The 15,133-nt window shown below is 40.1% G+C and overlaps 1 protein-coding gene across 16 annotated transcripts in view; it reads left to right on the top strand.

Annotated features, from left to right (window-relative positions):
• Positions 1-15,133, top strand: part of CASK (calcium/calmodulin dependent serine protein kinase) — a 402,784-nt gene that overhangs the window by 167,857 nt on the left and 219,794 nt on the right. For all 16 annotated transcript variants that reach the window (XM_063634517.1, XM_055269150.2, XM_063634519.1 and 13 more), the window contains exons 4-5: positions 996-1,073; positions 7,013-7,085. In XM_063634517.1, the coding sequence (XP_063490587.1) occupies positions 996-1,073; positions 7,013-7,085 (151 nt within the window). The remainder of the gene's footprint in view (positions 1-995; positions 1,074-7,012; positions 7,086-15,133) is intronic.

The raw sequence follows: 15,133 nt of genomic DNA, 5'->3' as shown, positions 1-15,133 counted from the left end.
TTAGCTATTAATATTTGAATAGTTTCATTAATATGTATAATATGGCAAAATTCATGTATACATATATAGGTATATGTGGGGGAGGGGGAGGTGTTTGTATGTGCTAAATGTTATGGAGCATATAGAGTTGTTATAGAATGAAAAGCAAAGGAAGGCATTAATATGGCTGGTAATCATTGAGGGGGCTTCCAGGGAAGGTAGGATTGGAATGAAACCTTGAATTAAGGTAGGTTTTGAAAATGAAAAGCAATATATACAAAAGTAAAAAAGAAAATGGTGTACTCAGGAGTGATAATAAGACCATTCTGCCTAGAGAGGAAGATTTTCTTGAAACATCAGTGGACAGGGTAGGTAGAAGAGGCAAGGTGTGGCCAAGACAACAAGAGGCCTTACTTATCTGGTGAGAAATAGAAAACCACTGTAAGTTCTAAGACAATATCGTGACATTGTGTTATCAACACATCTATGTGTTACAATATGTTTGTAGCGATGAACTTTGGGAATGGCAGTGTAAACAAAAATAAATTTTATTTTATATATAAGTCATTGTTTTTTCCTTCCACAGTATATAGCCTGAATTTTCCATTTAGTGGTAATAACAATAGCAAGATTTTTTTTTAAATCCTTGTATTCTACATAACTGAATATTTTTGGAATTTGACTTAAAAATATGCACACAGCCCTAGCATTGCTATTTTCTGATGCTTCTTTTTGTGAAAACCTAAAGAAAAATTATAGTCAATTGTATATACTCATGTTATTTGATATTACTGTTAGCCTACTCTTCCTGTTTCTTTCCCTGCAGATTTTCAATGTGAAGATGACTATCATGCCCTTTATAATTTCTGTCTGTATTTCATTGAAAGAAAGGAGATTTAAATAACATAATCCTTAGCAGTAAATCAACTAATAACTTAGTTACAATGTATTCACTTTCAGTGTTGTCTTCCTGGAATTTCCTCTTTTCTTACGTTCTTTTTCACATTTTTTTACAGTATGGATGGAGCAGATCTGTGTTTTGAAATCGTAAAGCGAGCTGACGCTGGTTTTGTGTACAGTGAAGCTGTAGCCAGGTATGTAGTGTATATCTAATCACCAGAGGTCAAGTTGAAAGTAAAAAAAGAAAATGACAAAGACATCACGTGACAAACTGATGAAGAGCATGCTGCTGCTCTTTGCTACAAGGAACATCTTTGTTTTAGTATGTGTTAGTAGAACCGATAGTCACTGGAAATGCAAAATACTGAACAATGAGTTTATCTATTAACATGGGTTTATAGGGGCCAGGCGCGGTGGCTCACGCCTGTAATCCCAGCACTTTGGGAGGCCAAGGCGGACGGATCACAAGGTCAAGAGATCGAGATCATCCTGGCCAACATGGTGAAACCCCTTCTCTACTAAAAATAACAAAAATTAGCTGGGTGTGGTGGCAGACGCCTGTAGTCCCAGCTACTCGGGAGGCTGACGCAGGAGAATCGCTTGAACCCAGGAGGTGGAGGTTACAGTGAGCCGAGATCGCGCCACTGCCCTCCAGCCTGGCGACAGAGCGGAGGTTGCAGTGAGCCGAGATTGCGCCCTTGCACTCCAGCTTGGGCAACAAGAGCGAAACTCAGTCTCAAAAATAAATAAATAAATAAAATGAAAACATGGGTTTATAATACAGGCTTACATTTTCAGTACTGCTGTCTTTCCCATTTTTAATGATTTTTGTACAAGAAGCGGGGATCTAATAGCTCAGGAACCATGTAGAATTCTACTTGGGTTTTTTATTTTTGTTTTGGCAAATCTGCCTCATTAGTTCTTCATTTTGCCTTTTAGTGATATCAAATTATCTCACAATAATTAAGGAAAAGTAAAGAACAGTAAAAGGAAGAGAAATAAAATCACCATTTTAAAAAATATATTTGCTTCAGGCCAGTGTGAGACCTACCAATCAAATGGCAGCTGTTGTTCTAAGTGGAGAAGTTGTTGTAAAGACCTAATGACTCAAAATAAGAAGGAAATATGGGCCGGGCGCAGTGGCTCATGCCTGTAATCCCAGCACTTTGGGAGGCCGAGGCGGGTAGATCACGAGGTCAGGAGATCAAGACCATCCTGGCTAACACAGTGAAACCCTGTCTCTACTAAAAATACAAAAATTAGCTGGGCGTGGTGGCAGGCGCCTGTAGTCCCAGCTACTCGGGAGGCTGAGGCAGGAGAATGGCGTGAACCCGGGAGGAGGAGCTTGCAGTGAGCCGAGATCACGCCACTGCACTCCAGCCTGGGCGACAGAGCGAGACTCTGTCTCAAAAAAAAAAAAAAAAAAGAAGTAAATATGAAAAATCACAGGAGCCATGCACGTGCTGGGCCACTTGCTTATACATTTAGAGCAACACAGCTTTCTGTTTTGGTTACATTCAGTCATATCATAATTACCCACTCCTGTAGGTTGCCTTTTTAATACATGGAATACAGCATCCCTCCTTAGTCACCAGCCATAATATGTTGAAGGGTTCAAACTCACAAACATATTAAGTTTTTTGGGGGGGCGGGGGGCGGGCAGGGGACGGAGTCTCACTCTGTCGCCCAGGCTGGAGTGCAGTGGCGCCATCGCAGCTCACTGCAACCTCTGCCTCCCGGGTTCAAGTGATTCTCCTGCCTCAGCCTCCCAAGTAGCTGGGATTACAGGATGCGCCACGATGCCCGGCTAATTTTTGTATTTCTTTTAATAGAGATGGGGTTTCACCATGTTGGCCAGGCTGATCTTGAACTCCTGACCTCAAGTGATCCACACGCCTCAACCTCCCAAAGTGCTTGGATTGTAGGCATGAACTACCATTCCTAGCCTAGGATTTATGAAAACTTTCTATCATTTGAAAAACAGTTATATTAAATGATTTCCTCTGTCTTGCCATTTCTTTTATAATTATAGCATCTTAGACAAACATAGCTGGAAATACCTTGGAGACCACCTTAATACAGCTTTGAGCTCAGCATGACTTGAATGTCTTCAAATTCATTGCCCTGACTCCTTCTGGCTGAAGAGCAAGGGACCTAGTCTCAGGGACGGAGCAGCCATGGCCATAGCACAAAATAAAGAATATGCTCAATGTGTGGTCGCTGTGTTTTTGTACTGCTGGGGCTAGGGCAAAGGAGCAAATGAAAGTTTATGTGTGTTCTTTAGGCTTCTGATTTATACGTGGTAGAACTAAAGCTAAATATTCTCTTTTCTTTTGTGCCATGTTCTCTAAAGCACATTCCAGGGTTTTTTTTTAATCCCATCTTCTATTATTTTGAGTTTTTATTACAATTTTAAATTTTTATTCTTTCTTGTCCCTCAAAATTTTAAAGCATTCTTTCATACCAAAAATAGTCAATACTAGTGAAACTCAATGGAAGAAGGGGATTTTTTTCCTTCTTGAACCACAATAACACTGGGATACCTGGCAGGTATGCTGACAGGATTGATGTGAAACCAGTACCACTTTTACTGTGGTCCCCAGTCATCTTTATTGCTTTTCCTTAACCTCAAGCCTATCTCTGCCACTGGGCTATGTGTCAGGATAGGCAGGATGGTAGTGGTGAAGAGATGATGTCATACAATGACATGACTTGTCGTCTCTCCTAATCTTGAGATTTACAGAAAAGGTAGATGTTTATACACATCAAAATGAAAGCCTATTGATTTTTAAATCCACCTGTATAAGCTGTTAAAATGGTGAAAGGAACTTTCCAGAGTGGACCAGAAAAGAGTAGCGTTGAGACCAGTAGGTGACATTGCAAAGAGAGAGGTTTGGAGGCAGTTTATTAAAGGTTCTTCCTCTGAACAATAAAAAAAGTAGGCGGGGACTCAGAAGTATTATTAGGTGTGTTTGCTATTGCAGAGGATCAATGACCATGCAACAAGGGCGCGTAGATTCTTCCATTGGTTTAATGACAGATGACTTCTAATCTTTCTTCGTCCTCTCTGATTCTGTGATTTATTGTTAGGAAATTCAGCTTGTATGAGTATTCTAGTGAGACCGACTGCAAGAAGACTCTGAGACACCAAGTAATCAAATTGATAATGTTTTTCTCCAACTGGCTGAGCTTCAAGAGGAGCAGCAAAGCATGGCATAAAATAAAACTGTGTTCAGTCCTTAGTGCAACCCAATTAGTTATTACCTCCATCCTTTCAGGGGTGATGAGTTGTGGAGTGAGCTAACACACAAGATGAGATTATCAAATCAAACTCTCAGAGATCTTCTTAACTAATACCAAGCTTTACTAAATAATTTCAAGGATAAGGCAATCAGAAGTCTCAAGTGAAGCAGAGAAGGGAAGGGCAGCCCCCCACGTCACTTCTTACTGCCTCAGAAATGCACCTCTGGCCCAGAATAGATGAGGTTTATACTGGGGTTTGTGGGTTTCCACACACAAAGGGGAGCATTGCAAATATCTTTATTTTACACCCCAGAGACTTGGATAGCTCCATGACATTTTCCAGGAAGCCATCTGTGCCTCAGAGATCCCGTATTCTACTTACCATGGTAATCCTTAGCCAGAGATATCCTGTTAAGGGCATTTCAGAGATAAGGTCTCTTCTGCCTAGCAAATAGCATTAGGCTTTTCACCTGCATTGACAAGACTAGCAGACTGAATCACCTCTCTTCTACCATGCTGCACCCCTGAAATGCCTCCTTCCAAAGGCAGTAAATGCATTACTGGCCAGCTCTTTCCTTCCATGGAGTTATTATCTTGCTGATCTTTAGGAAAGATAAACAAATATATTGCTGAGTTTCTCTGAAAGCACAGGTCCCTATGATGCTTCATGAAGTGAAGTTTTTTGATTAAAAGTTTAGTCAGCAACTTCCTAGAACATATGAGCAGATTTTAGTTCTTGTTTTATTCTGCTTGCACATTTTGACATGCATTGCCTCCCAGGATCATGACTGGGAGGGTGGAGAAAGACAGTTCAGTTCTGTTATAACTTGGGGAGAAAAACAGTTCTGCTGTCTCCACACACACCGCAAAGATTCTGCTGTGTACATACGTTTGGGTCAAATAATTGAGTGTTCTCATATGCAAATGAAAAAAGCCTCATTCATTGAGTTTTGTTTTGTGTTATGAGACTTTGAGGTAGGAATTTTCTTCAGGTAAAAGATTATTTAGGTGGCTGTCTCAGTGCTTTGTATCCAAAATAGTTCATTCTGTAGGTACAAGCTATGTCCACTTTAACTAATTTAAATTTACCCAGTATTTCCATGTTGACATCTAGATGGACAAATAAGCTGTTCCTAAATCTTTGATTGAACTTAACAATAATAATATTGTAATAATAATGACTTAACCTTTGTAGCATGGTTTAGAGTTTACAAAGCACTTTGACAGGTGTAGTCTCTTAGCCATTTCAAGGGGTTACAGATCCTCCAAAGCCTGATTTGAACGAGCAATGGCCCACAACACCAAGTTAACCCCTCATTTAAGCAAAACTTATGGCCAGGCGTGGTGGCTCATGCCTGTAATCTCAGCACTTTGGGAGGCTGAGGCGGGCTGATCACTTGAGGTCAGGAGTTTGAGACCATCCTGGCCAACATGGTGAAACCCTGTCTTTACTCAAAATACAAAAACTAGCCAGGCGTGGTGGTGCATGTCTGTAATCCCAGCTACTTGGGAGGCTGAGGCGGGAAAATCGCTTGAACCCAGGAGGCAGAGGTTGCAGTGAGCCGAGATCCCACTATTGCACTCCAGCCTGGGAGACAAGAGGGAAACTCCATCTCAAAAAATAAAAAATAAACAAAACTTAATTACAGGCTACAGTAGCCCAAGCAAAGAGTATATGAGCACAACCCCTTATATGTGCATTTGCAAAGTAAGATAAATTAAAACATCAGAGCTAATGATTACATGAGCCTGGCTCTCTGGCTTAAAGCCCCGTTGTAAGGAGCCTGTGATTAGTACAGGAACAAGGCTTGGGTTTGTTTTTGTTTTTGTTTTTTTCTCCTACCTTTCATTTTTAAAATGGAACCCTTCCAATTAATTGTAATACATGAAATAATGCATATGCTAACTAGAGGAATATTCCTGTGAGCTTGATTAAATGGTATCATGCCAAAGAGGGAACTTGATGGAAATGTCTTTTAATTGTAAAGCCAGAATAGGGATTTTTTTTTTTTTGTCCTGAGTCGCATACACATGTTCAAGGTCATTTGTATCAGAAATATAAGATCTGGAAACAAAACAAAATTCTATAAATATTATACAATGAACAGTGTTCAGTCTATTGCATTTCTGTCATGCTGGTTGGGAAGGAAAAGGGAAAAAATGAGAAAAGAAGGGGGATAATAGGAAGAAAAGAGAAAGACAAATATGGAGGGAAAAAAATACAGAAAATGAAACATACTCAGAGAAAGAGTAATAGGGCAATTATAGAAGAACTGAGGGCTCCTCAGCTGGCCATGTAAGGAGTCAGGCTTTCTAGGACATGTGCCTAGAATTAACTCCACTTTGTTCAAGGGAGCCCCAACTAAAACTTGATTATGTTACAAAAAGAAATTGTCCGATAAGGGCAGTTCTTCCCTCATTTGTCCTCACAGCTAAATGGAAGTAAGATGGAGAGCATCTTATTATTTGCTGGCAGATCAAAGGCTCCCACCGCATGAGTCTAAATCCTTGGGACAGCCCTGAGCACTGTTTACATAATAGCAGTCCAGTTTAAGTAGAATTACCTGAGTATTGGGGAAAAAAAATTGTCTTGTTTTAAGCTTGAATTTGTAGTTTGCAAAGCAAATTTACTTATGAACTATGTGTAATTCTTTTGACTTAGATAGCTTAGAAAATATAGAGCATACTATTTCTTCATGAAGCCCATAAACTTTTGAGTCTGCCAACATTTTCATTATTAAGCCTCACTTTACACCAATCTTGTCTGCTCAAATAAAATGTGTCCGTGGACAGCTAATATGAGAGTGGGAGTTATAAACTAGGAGCACTGTATATTAAGTTTTAAAATAAAAATTGTTTACAGTTTTTAGATTTCTTTTGTTTTTTGCAGCCATTATATGAGACAGATACTGGAAGCTCTACGCTACTGCCATGATAATAACATAATTCACAGGGATGTGAAGGTAAGTCATTTGTTATCACTAACTTTAATGTTTGTGAAGAAATACTGATATAACAATGATAATCAAGAATTCTTCTTGAATATTGTCATAAAGAACATCTTAATTTTACTTCTAAGTAAAAATGTATTTAACTGCTTTGTATTTGGGAAGTCATTGTACTCATTCTTACTAGGAACACTATAATTTCAATTTATTTATTTTTACTAAAGTGTTCATGCAATCTAAAATTGTATTATTTCTCTTTTGCCATTGTGTGTGTGAGAGAAATGAAAAATCCAATAAATAGGAAAAACCAAACGATATCCTATACTGAGTTAATTGGGGGGAAGATTAGAATTTGGTTTATATAGTAAAAGTTAATCATAACATTTTCATAATATTGCAATGCAGAATAGTCAGCATTGTATTTTTTTGCAGATAGTTTTTAAATATAGTATGAAATCATAATTATACATATAATATGATTTTATGCTTGGAATACCAGTATTATCATTATTCAGTCTCTCTGCCTATTTGATCCCAGTATCGGGTTAATGAGAACTCCAGTTCCTGGTTCTTTAATGGTGTCAAGCCAAACATAGAGGGAGGCAAGAAATGAGACCAGTAGGCCTTCCTCCTGATCCCTAGCTCCTCCCGAGGCCCAGAATCACTAGGTAGCCCCTGAGGTCCCTTTGACCCTGGGCTACACTTTTAAGCCCTGATATTTTGTCACTGGCCTTTCTCTAACCTCCAGCATGCACAGACATAGTGTTCCTTCCCTCAAGATATATTATTAAAGGCCTGGCTTCTTTGATGTATTTAATACTTTAAATGATTAAGAACATTAAGTAGAGTTTAATTAAAGTGTCTATAATGTTTGGGAAATTTTCACAGAAATCCTTGTAGTTAAAAGCTGAGGGAAAACATGAGCAATTCCAAAACCATCTAGTAAAATATTTTCATAGCAAATGAAAATCACTGGAGAAATGTACAAAATACACATTAGTGTAAATTAGTTGTAAAATATCTCACTCGTTGGCCGGGCGCGGTGGCTCACGCTTGTAATCCCAGCACTTTGGGAGGCCGAGGCGGGTAGATCACGAGGTCAGGAGATCGAGACCGCGGTGAAACCCCGTCTCTACTAAAAAATACAAAAAATTAGCCGGGCGCGGTGGCGGGCGCCTGTAGTCCCAGCTACTCGGAGGCTGAGGCAGGAGAATGGCGTGAACCCGGGAGGCGGAGCTTGCAGTGAGCCGAGATTGTGCCACTGCACTCCAGCCCGGGCGACAGAGCGAGACTCTGTCTCAAAAAAAAAAAAAAAAAAAAAAAAAAAAATATCTCACTCGTCCTTTTCAGATGTGTTAAAAAAAGATATTGTTATTATCAAAACTCAACACCGAGCATCTCAATGGGTCCCCCTTTATGAAAAAGTATTCTGGCCAAGCCCGGTGGCTCATGCCTATAATCCCAGCACTTTGGGAGGCCAAGTCGGGTGGATCACCTGAGGTCAGAAGTTTTAGACCAACCTGGCCAACATGGTGAAACCCCCATCTCTACTAAAAATACAAAAATTAGCCAGGCATGGTGGCACATGCCTGTAGTCCCAGCTACTTGGGAGGCTGAGGCAGGAGAATCACTTGAACCCAGGAGGCACAGGTTGCAGTGAGCCGAGATTGTGCCACTGCACTCCAGCCTGGGTGATGGAACGAGACTCCGTCTCAAAAAAAAAGTATTCTGCGGTTATCCAAAGAGAAATAAAAGTGTGGAAAGGTAAAAGGCGGGAAATTGTCAACTGTAGTAGCTTGCTGTGCAATTATTTTGCATTAATTAATGTAAGAAAATTCATATGTAGAGAGTAAAATATATCTCTTTGTATATATTCTGAACTATATACAAGAAAAAAATGATAATTTAAAAACCTAAAATGTGTTCATGTAATAGCATTATGTTAAGAACTGTTTTGCTCAAGAGGCAATTTTATTTTGAATGAATTATTCTCGAAAGATAATTATATCAACATCATATAATAAACAATAATTGACAATATATTCTACTGTAATACTTTCAATAATATAGTCAGCTTTTGATTAACTGGTATTTGATATGACAACCTAAACCTAATTAATATCCAAAAGTAGATAATTTGACCTCACCTTTTAATTTACCTTCTGATTTATGTATTTAACAAATATTTGAGTGCCTACTTTATACAGATTACTGTGCTTGGACCCCTAAAAGTATTATCGTCTCAGTAGGGAGATAAGGCTCGGTATCTCTTATCTACTGCAGCAGATCAACACATGCCAAAACATAGTGACTTCAATCAATAACTGCTGCTTACTTGCTCACAATTCTGCAGTTTGGGCAGAGCTTGATAGGGACTGCTCAATTCTGTTTCACAGGATGTTGGTGACGTAGCGTGGCTAGTTTCCACATAGGCTTCACTCATTTTTCTGGCATCTCAACTGAAGTGACTAGAACAGCTGGGAGCTGGCTGGGCGCTCTTTGCGGTCTCTCATTCAAAACGTCTCTCTCTCTCCACGTGGCCCTATCTCCAGCAAGACAGTGTCTTAGGGCTCCAAAAGAGCAAAAATGGAAGGTGCTAGGCCTCCTGAAGCAAACTGACACTGTGTCACATCTTATGCGTTTCATTAGTTGAAACATACTTCACAAAAAGGTCACAAGGCTAGTCTGAGTTCAAGGGGAAGAAACATAGATTCATATTTTGATTGATGGAGTGCCAGATATATACAAGGATGGGAGAACTTGTTGGTGGCCACCTTTAGACAGACAAATAATTATTGTGCAAGGTAGAAGGTGATAAGTATCATTAAAAGATGAGGTCAGAGAAATTTCCTGGGGGAGGTCACATTGGAGCTTGTTCTTGAATCATGGGGTAGTTATATGGAAACAAAAAGACATTTCAGGCAGAGGGAACAGTTTGTGCAAAGGCCCAAAAGTAGTCTTACATTGGAATATATTAGATTAGTTTATTATTTCTAAAGTACATGCTAAATAATTTAGAGGAAGCACGTAGAAACATGCCAAGGAATGAAAAAGAAGTAATTCTCAAACTGCAAATTCGTAAGAAGAAACCACCCCAAAAATTGCCATTGTTCAGTTGGGAGACACTCTCAACACAGAGCACACATTAATGTTGATATTCTTTTTTTGTTTGTTTTTTTTTTTTTTTGAGACGGAGTCTTTGCTCTTTCACCCACGCTGGAGTGCAGTGGCACAATCTCGGCTCACTGCAAGCTCCGCCTCCCGGGTTCACGCCATTCTCCTGCCTCAGCCTCTCCGAGTAGCTGGGACTACAGGCGCCCGCCACCACGCCCGGCTAATTTTTTGTATTTTTTAGTAGAGACGGGGTTTCACCGTGGTCTCGATCTCCTGACCTTGTGATCCGCCCGCCTCGGCCTCCCAAAGTGCTGGGATTACAAGCGTGAGCCACCGCGCCCGGCCTGTTTTTTTTTTGTTTGTTTTTTTTTGTTTTGAGACAGGGTCTTGCTCTGTCACCCAGGCTGGAGTGCAGTGGTGCAATCTCAGCTCACTGCAACCTCTGCCTCCTGGGCTCAAGCAATTCTCATGCCTCAGCCTCCAGAGTAGCTGGGACTATAGGTGTGCGCCACCACACCTGGCTAAATTTTTTTTGTATTTTTTTGTAGAGACGAGGTTTCACCCTGTTGCCCAGGCTGGTCTTGAACTCCTGGGCTTAAGCAGTCTTCTTACCTTGGCCTCCCAAAGTGCTGGGATTACAGGCGTGAGCCACCGCACCCAGTGTTGATGTTCTTTATATTTCAGAAGCTGAAATCCACACATTTTTACATGGGTGAATAGAATACTCACATTTAGTTAATTGAAAATTTTTAATGTTGGTGTATTTTTCTTAAGACATTCATCCAAAAGATATTTATTGAGTGCCTACTGTGTGGCAGGCACTGTCCTGGGAACCGGAGCTACATCAGTGAAGAAAACAGACAAAAATCACTGCCCTCATGGAGCTGACATTCTAGTTCAGGGAGACAATACTCAGTAAACAGAAATGAACTACATAGTAGGCTAAAAAGTGAAAAATATCACAGAAAAAACTAGAGTGGTCAGAAGGTTAGGGAGTGTCCAGAGAAGGGCTTGCTTTTGTAATACGGTGGTCAAAGCAGGCCACATTGAGATGATGATATCTGAGCAAGGACTTGGAAGAGAGGAAGTGGGCTAATCTGATAGCTGAGGGAAGAGCATTTTAGGTGAAAGGAACAGCCAGTGCAAAGACCAAAAGACAGGAACACAAGTAGCCTGCTTGAGGAACAGCAAGGAGGCCGGTGTGGCTGAGGCAAAATGTGCAAAGGGGAGAGTAAAAAGGAGACAGGAGATGATCCTCCCTGGCTCAGACCAGAGTAGTAGCAGTGGAAGTAGTAAAAAAATAAAAAATTAGTTAGATTCCTGATATATTTTGAAGATTATACCAATAGGATTTCCTAATATAACTTTGGTAACCTAGGCAAAACTTAGTTTTATTCAAGACCCTGTTACAGGGGTATTCCAACATAGTGGTCATTGTAAAACTTCAAGAACAATACATTTCACATGCTAATAATGTAAATTTTCACTTGATTTGTTAATATTTTTGCCAATAAAGCAACCTATGAGCTTTTCTTTCCATTCAGATATATATTCAGTGACTTATCTGTATGTAGATTTGGTTTGTATGTAAGTTTTTGTTTCTGCAGTTAAAGTTTTTGTCCAAGTTTTCTTTCCTTATATTTAATAAAGAAAATAGAAGAGCATTGCAATATTTTATTTCTCTAAGAAAAATTTATTTTATCATCTGTTTCATCTAGCCAAGAATATTCTCATTCTCTCTCTCTCTCTCGTAATTCTTGGCATATGATCCAAAAGCATTACATTTCCCAAGGATCCTGTTATTATATTTATTAATACTTTTTTCTTTACTTTTTTACAGAAGGCATTTCCTTTTGTAATCATTGTAACTGAGTCTTAAAAGGATTATTTGGTTAGATTTGAGTATATGGTAGCATGTAATCTATTTTTGGGAACTGCTTGCTCTGAAGAAGCAGTTTCACATAAAACTGCATAAAAAGCAATCATATAATCCTTTGAAATTCGAGAGATGTGTGAACATAGTACTGGGCCTCCCCACAGCCACACTTAGTGACATATCGGGCTATATTGTTTGCTGTGGGAGGCTGTCCTGGGAATTGTAGGATGCTGCTAAGCATCCTTCACGCACTAGATGCCAGTAGCATCTCCCCCTAGTTGTGACAACCAAAAATGTCTCCAAACATTGCTAAATGTCCCCTGGGGCACAAAAATTGTCCCTGGTTAAGGCCTACTGTCATAATAGACTGTTATAATTCTCAAGATTTGCCTCCCTACAGGTATTAATTAAGGCATGCATATAAATTTCTATTTTTTTCTGTCATCTTCCCTTTAATTCTACTTTTTGTTGTGAAAGAATGTGAAAACTTTCATTATGTTTCTGGTATTTTTTTTTCTTCCTCTCACCCCTAAATTAAAACTACTTTAGAAAGAAATAGCACAGTTGTCAAGGTAAATGCAACTCCTGGCTCTTTGCCTTCTTTCATGGGCTCTACTAAGCACTGAGAGTGTGTGGAATTTTCTCCTCTCTCCTAACTCCTGCAGGCAGCCTTACATCATGAGGGTGTGGGGAGACTTAGTTTTAGACCTTTCTGTCACTCTGACCTACTCACATATAATTCTAAAAACTGAAGTTGAAGTGAAACAGTTTCTCTGAGAATGCAAATTGCTACACACAATCACTTTCTATTCTGAATGGTGCCTGTGCCCAGAAGGTCTGGGTGCTGTTTTTAGTTCTCAGAACTGTGCAAACCCCAGTCACACACACACTCAGCCAGAGGCCAGAGTGTTTCTGAGTGTGCTTCCTTTAAATGGTTTTCCTTGCTAACCTGTGTGAACACGCCTGGCTGCTTTTTGGTTCCCTTCTGGTCTCAGTTCTCCTTTTACCTATTTAAGGCCAGACTTTATGATAAATTTGTGTTCATCATATAACACTGGTTGGTATGACATTGTGGATTTCTTAAAGCATTCCGTAGTCTCTTGTTCTCCATTACTGATGTTTCTTTTACACCTGACACCACAACTCCCCAAAGTTTATCATGTTGTATAGAGAAATTTAAATTCTCATAAAACAAAAATGTATTTATTCTTTATTTATTTTATTTTATTATCTTTTTTTGAGACAGAGTCTCACTCTGTCGCCCAGGCTGGAGTGCAGTGGCACCATCTTGGCTCACTGCAAGCTCTGCCTCCCAGGTCCACGCCATTCTCCTGCCTCAGCCTCCTGAGTAGCTGGGACTATAGGTGCCTGCCACCACACCTGGCTAATTTTTTTGTATTTTTAGTACAGACAGGGTTTCGATCTCCTGACCTCATGATCCGTCCACCTCAGCCTCCCAAAGTGCTGGGATTACAGGCGTGAGTCACCGTGCCCAGCCACTATTCTTTATTATTATATTAACATTGGTTAATCTTCTGCATTTCTTTTGTAAGATTTTTTTAACAATGTGCATGTTCAGTTTTAATGTGGCATTTTAATAATTGTACTTAGGAAGATCTCATGGATTACATGATTATTATAAATTTATCTTGTGTTTCTAACTGCTATACTTCTCTTTGCCCAGCCTACTCCTACAAAAAAAAAGAAATCAACTCCTTGGTTTTAAGTTTCTCAGCCTGAGCAACATAGTAAGACCCTATCTCTCTCTCTCTCTCTCTCTCTCTCTCTCTTTTTTGAGACAGAATCTCGCTCTGTTGCTCAGATTGGAGTGCAGTGGCATGGTCTCAGCTCACTGCAACCTCCACCTCCCGCGTTCAAGCAATTCTCCTGCCTCAGCCTCCTGAGTAGCTGAGATTACAGATGCCTGCCACTACGCTCGGCTAATTTTTTGTATGTTTTTCTTTTGTAGAGACAGGGTTTCACCATGTTTGCCAGACTGATATCGAACTCCTGACCTCATGAGCCACCACGCCTGGCCAGTAAGACCCTATCTCTATCAAAAAATAAAAATTAGCCAGGTGTGCTGGCACACACCTGTGGTCCTAGCTACTCGGGAGGCTGAGGCAGGAGGATTGCTTGAGCCCAGGAGGTTGAAGCTGTAATGAGCTGTGATTGTATCACTGCACTCCAGCCTGGGCAACAGAGTGAGACTCCATCTCAAAAAAAAAAAAATTCTTTTGCCTATTAGAAGTGAATCCTTTTACTGTTCCTCTCCTTCTGAGCCAGGAGTAGCGTGTATGATATAGCCAGAGGTTTTTCTGTCAGGTGCAACTATAGCTGTAGTAACTCTTCCCAGTGTTATCAATTCCATTTGAGTGTAGGGGCCATCAGAGGAAGGTTTGTGGCATTAGGCTGCTGGATTGAAATGCTTATGCTTAGCAGATTACCAGTGTTCCCTCTGTTCTCCCTTTGTGGTTTGCCAGCAGGATTTCCTTTCACTTTGTCTTCCCAGATTTGCCCATAACTCCCAACCTGACAGAGCACAAGGCCAGTGATAGGCCTAGAGTCCTCAGCAAATTGAACAGAATGGGCCATCTTCCTCTTCTATCCAGGGAGTAGAAACTTACTTCCCTGTTAAGTCGTTTATCCTAAATTTTGTTTGTCTAGTCTTAATGGTTTGTGTTCCTGATTATAGTTTGAAAGCTGCCTTAATGAGAGTATGTGTATGCTTGTTTTCTACAGTTTAACATAAAATCTTGTTGGCCTTCGAGTCAAAATTTGAGATTTCTGAAACCCCAAATTTGTGTTTGACTGTAACTCACACAGACACATTAAAAACACTGTTTTTTTGAAATCCAAACTTTAAAATAGGGTAAGTTTTGAAGGTGATTTTAAAACCAGGCACAGTGGCTTGCACCTATAATCTCAGCACTTTGGGAGGCTGAAGCGGGAGGATCGCTTGAGCCCAGGAGTTCAAGACCAGCCTGGGCAACATAGCAAGAGCACATCTCTACCAAAAAAAAAAATACAAAAATTAGCCAGGCATGGTGGCACACACCTGTAGTCCTAGCTA

This window comes from Symphalangus syndactylus, chromosome X (assembly GCF_028878055.3).
Source record: "Symphalangus syndactylus isolate Jambi chromosome X, NHGRI_mSymSyn1-v2.1_pri, whole genome shotgun sequence".
Classification (NCBI taxonomy): Eukaryota; Metazoa; Chordata; class Mammalia; order Primates; family Hylobatidae; genus Symphalangus; species Symphalangus syndactylus.
Note: the sequence above shows the minus strand (reverse complement) of the source record. Positions and strands in the feature narration are given on the sequence as shown.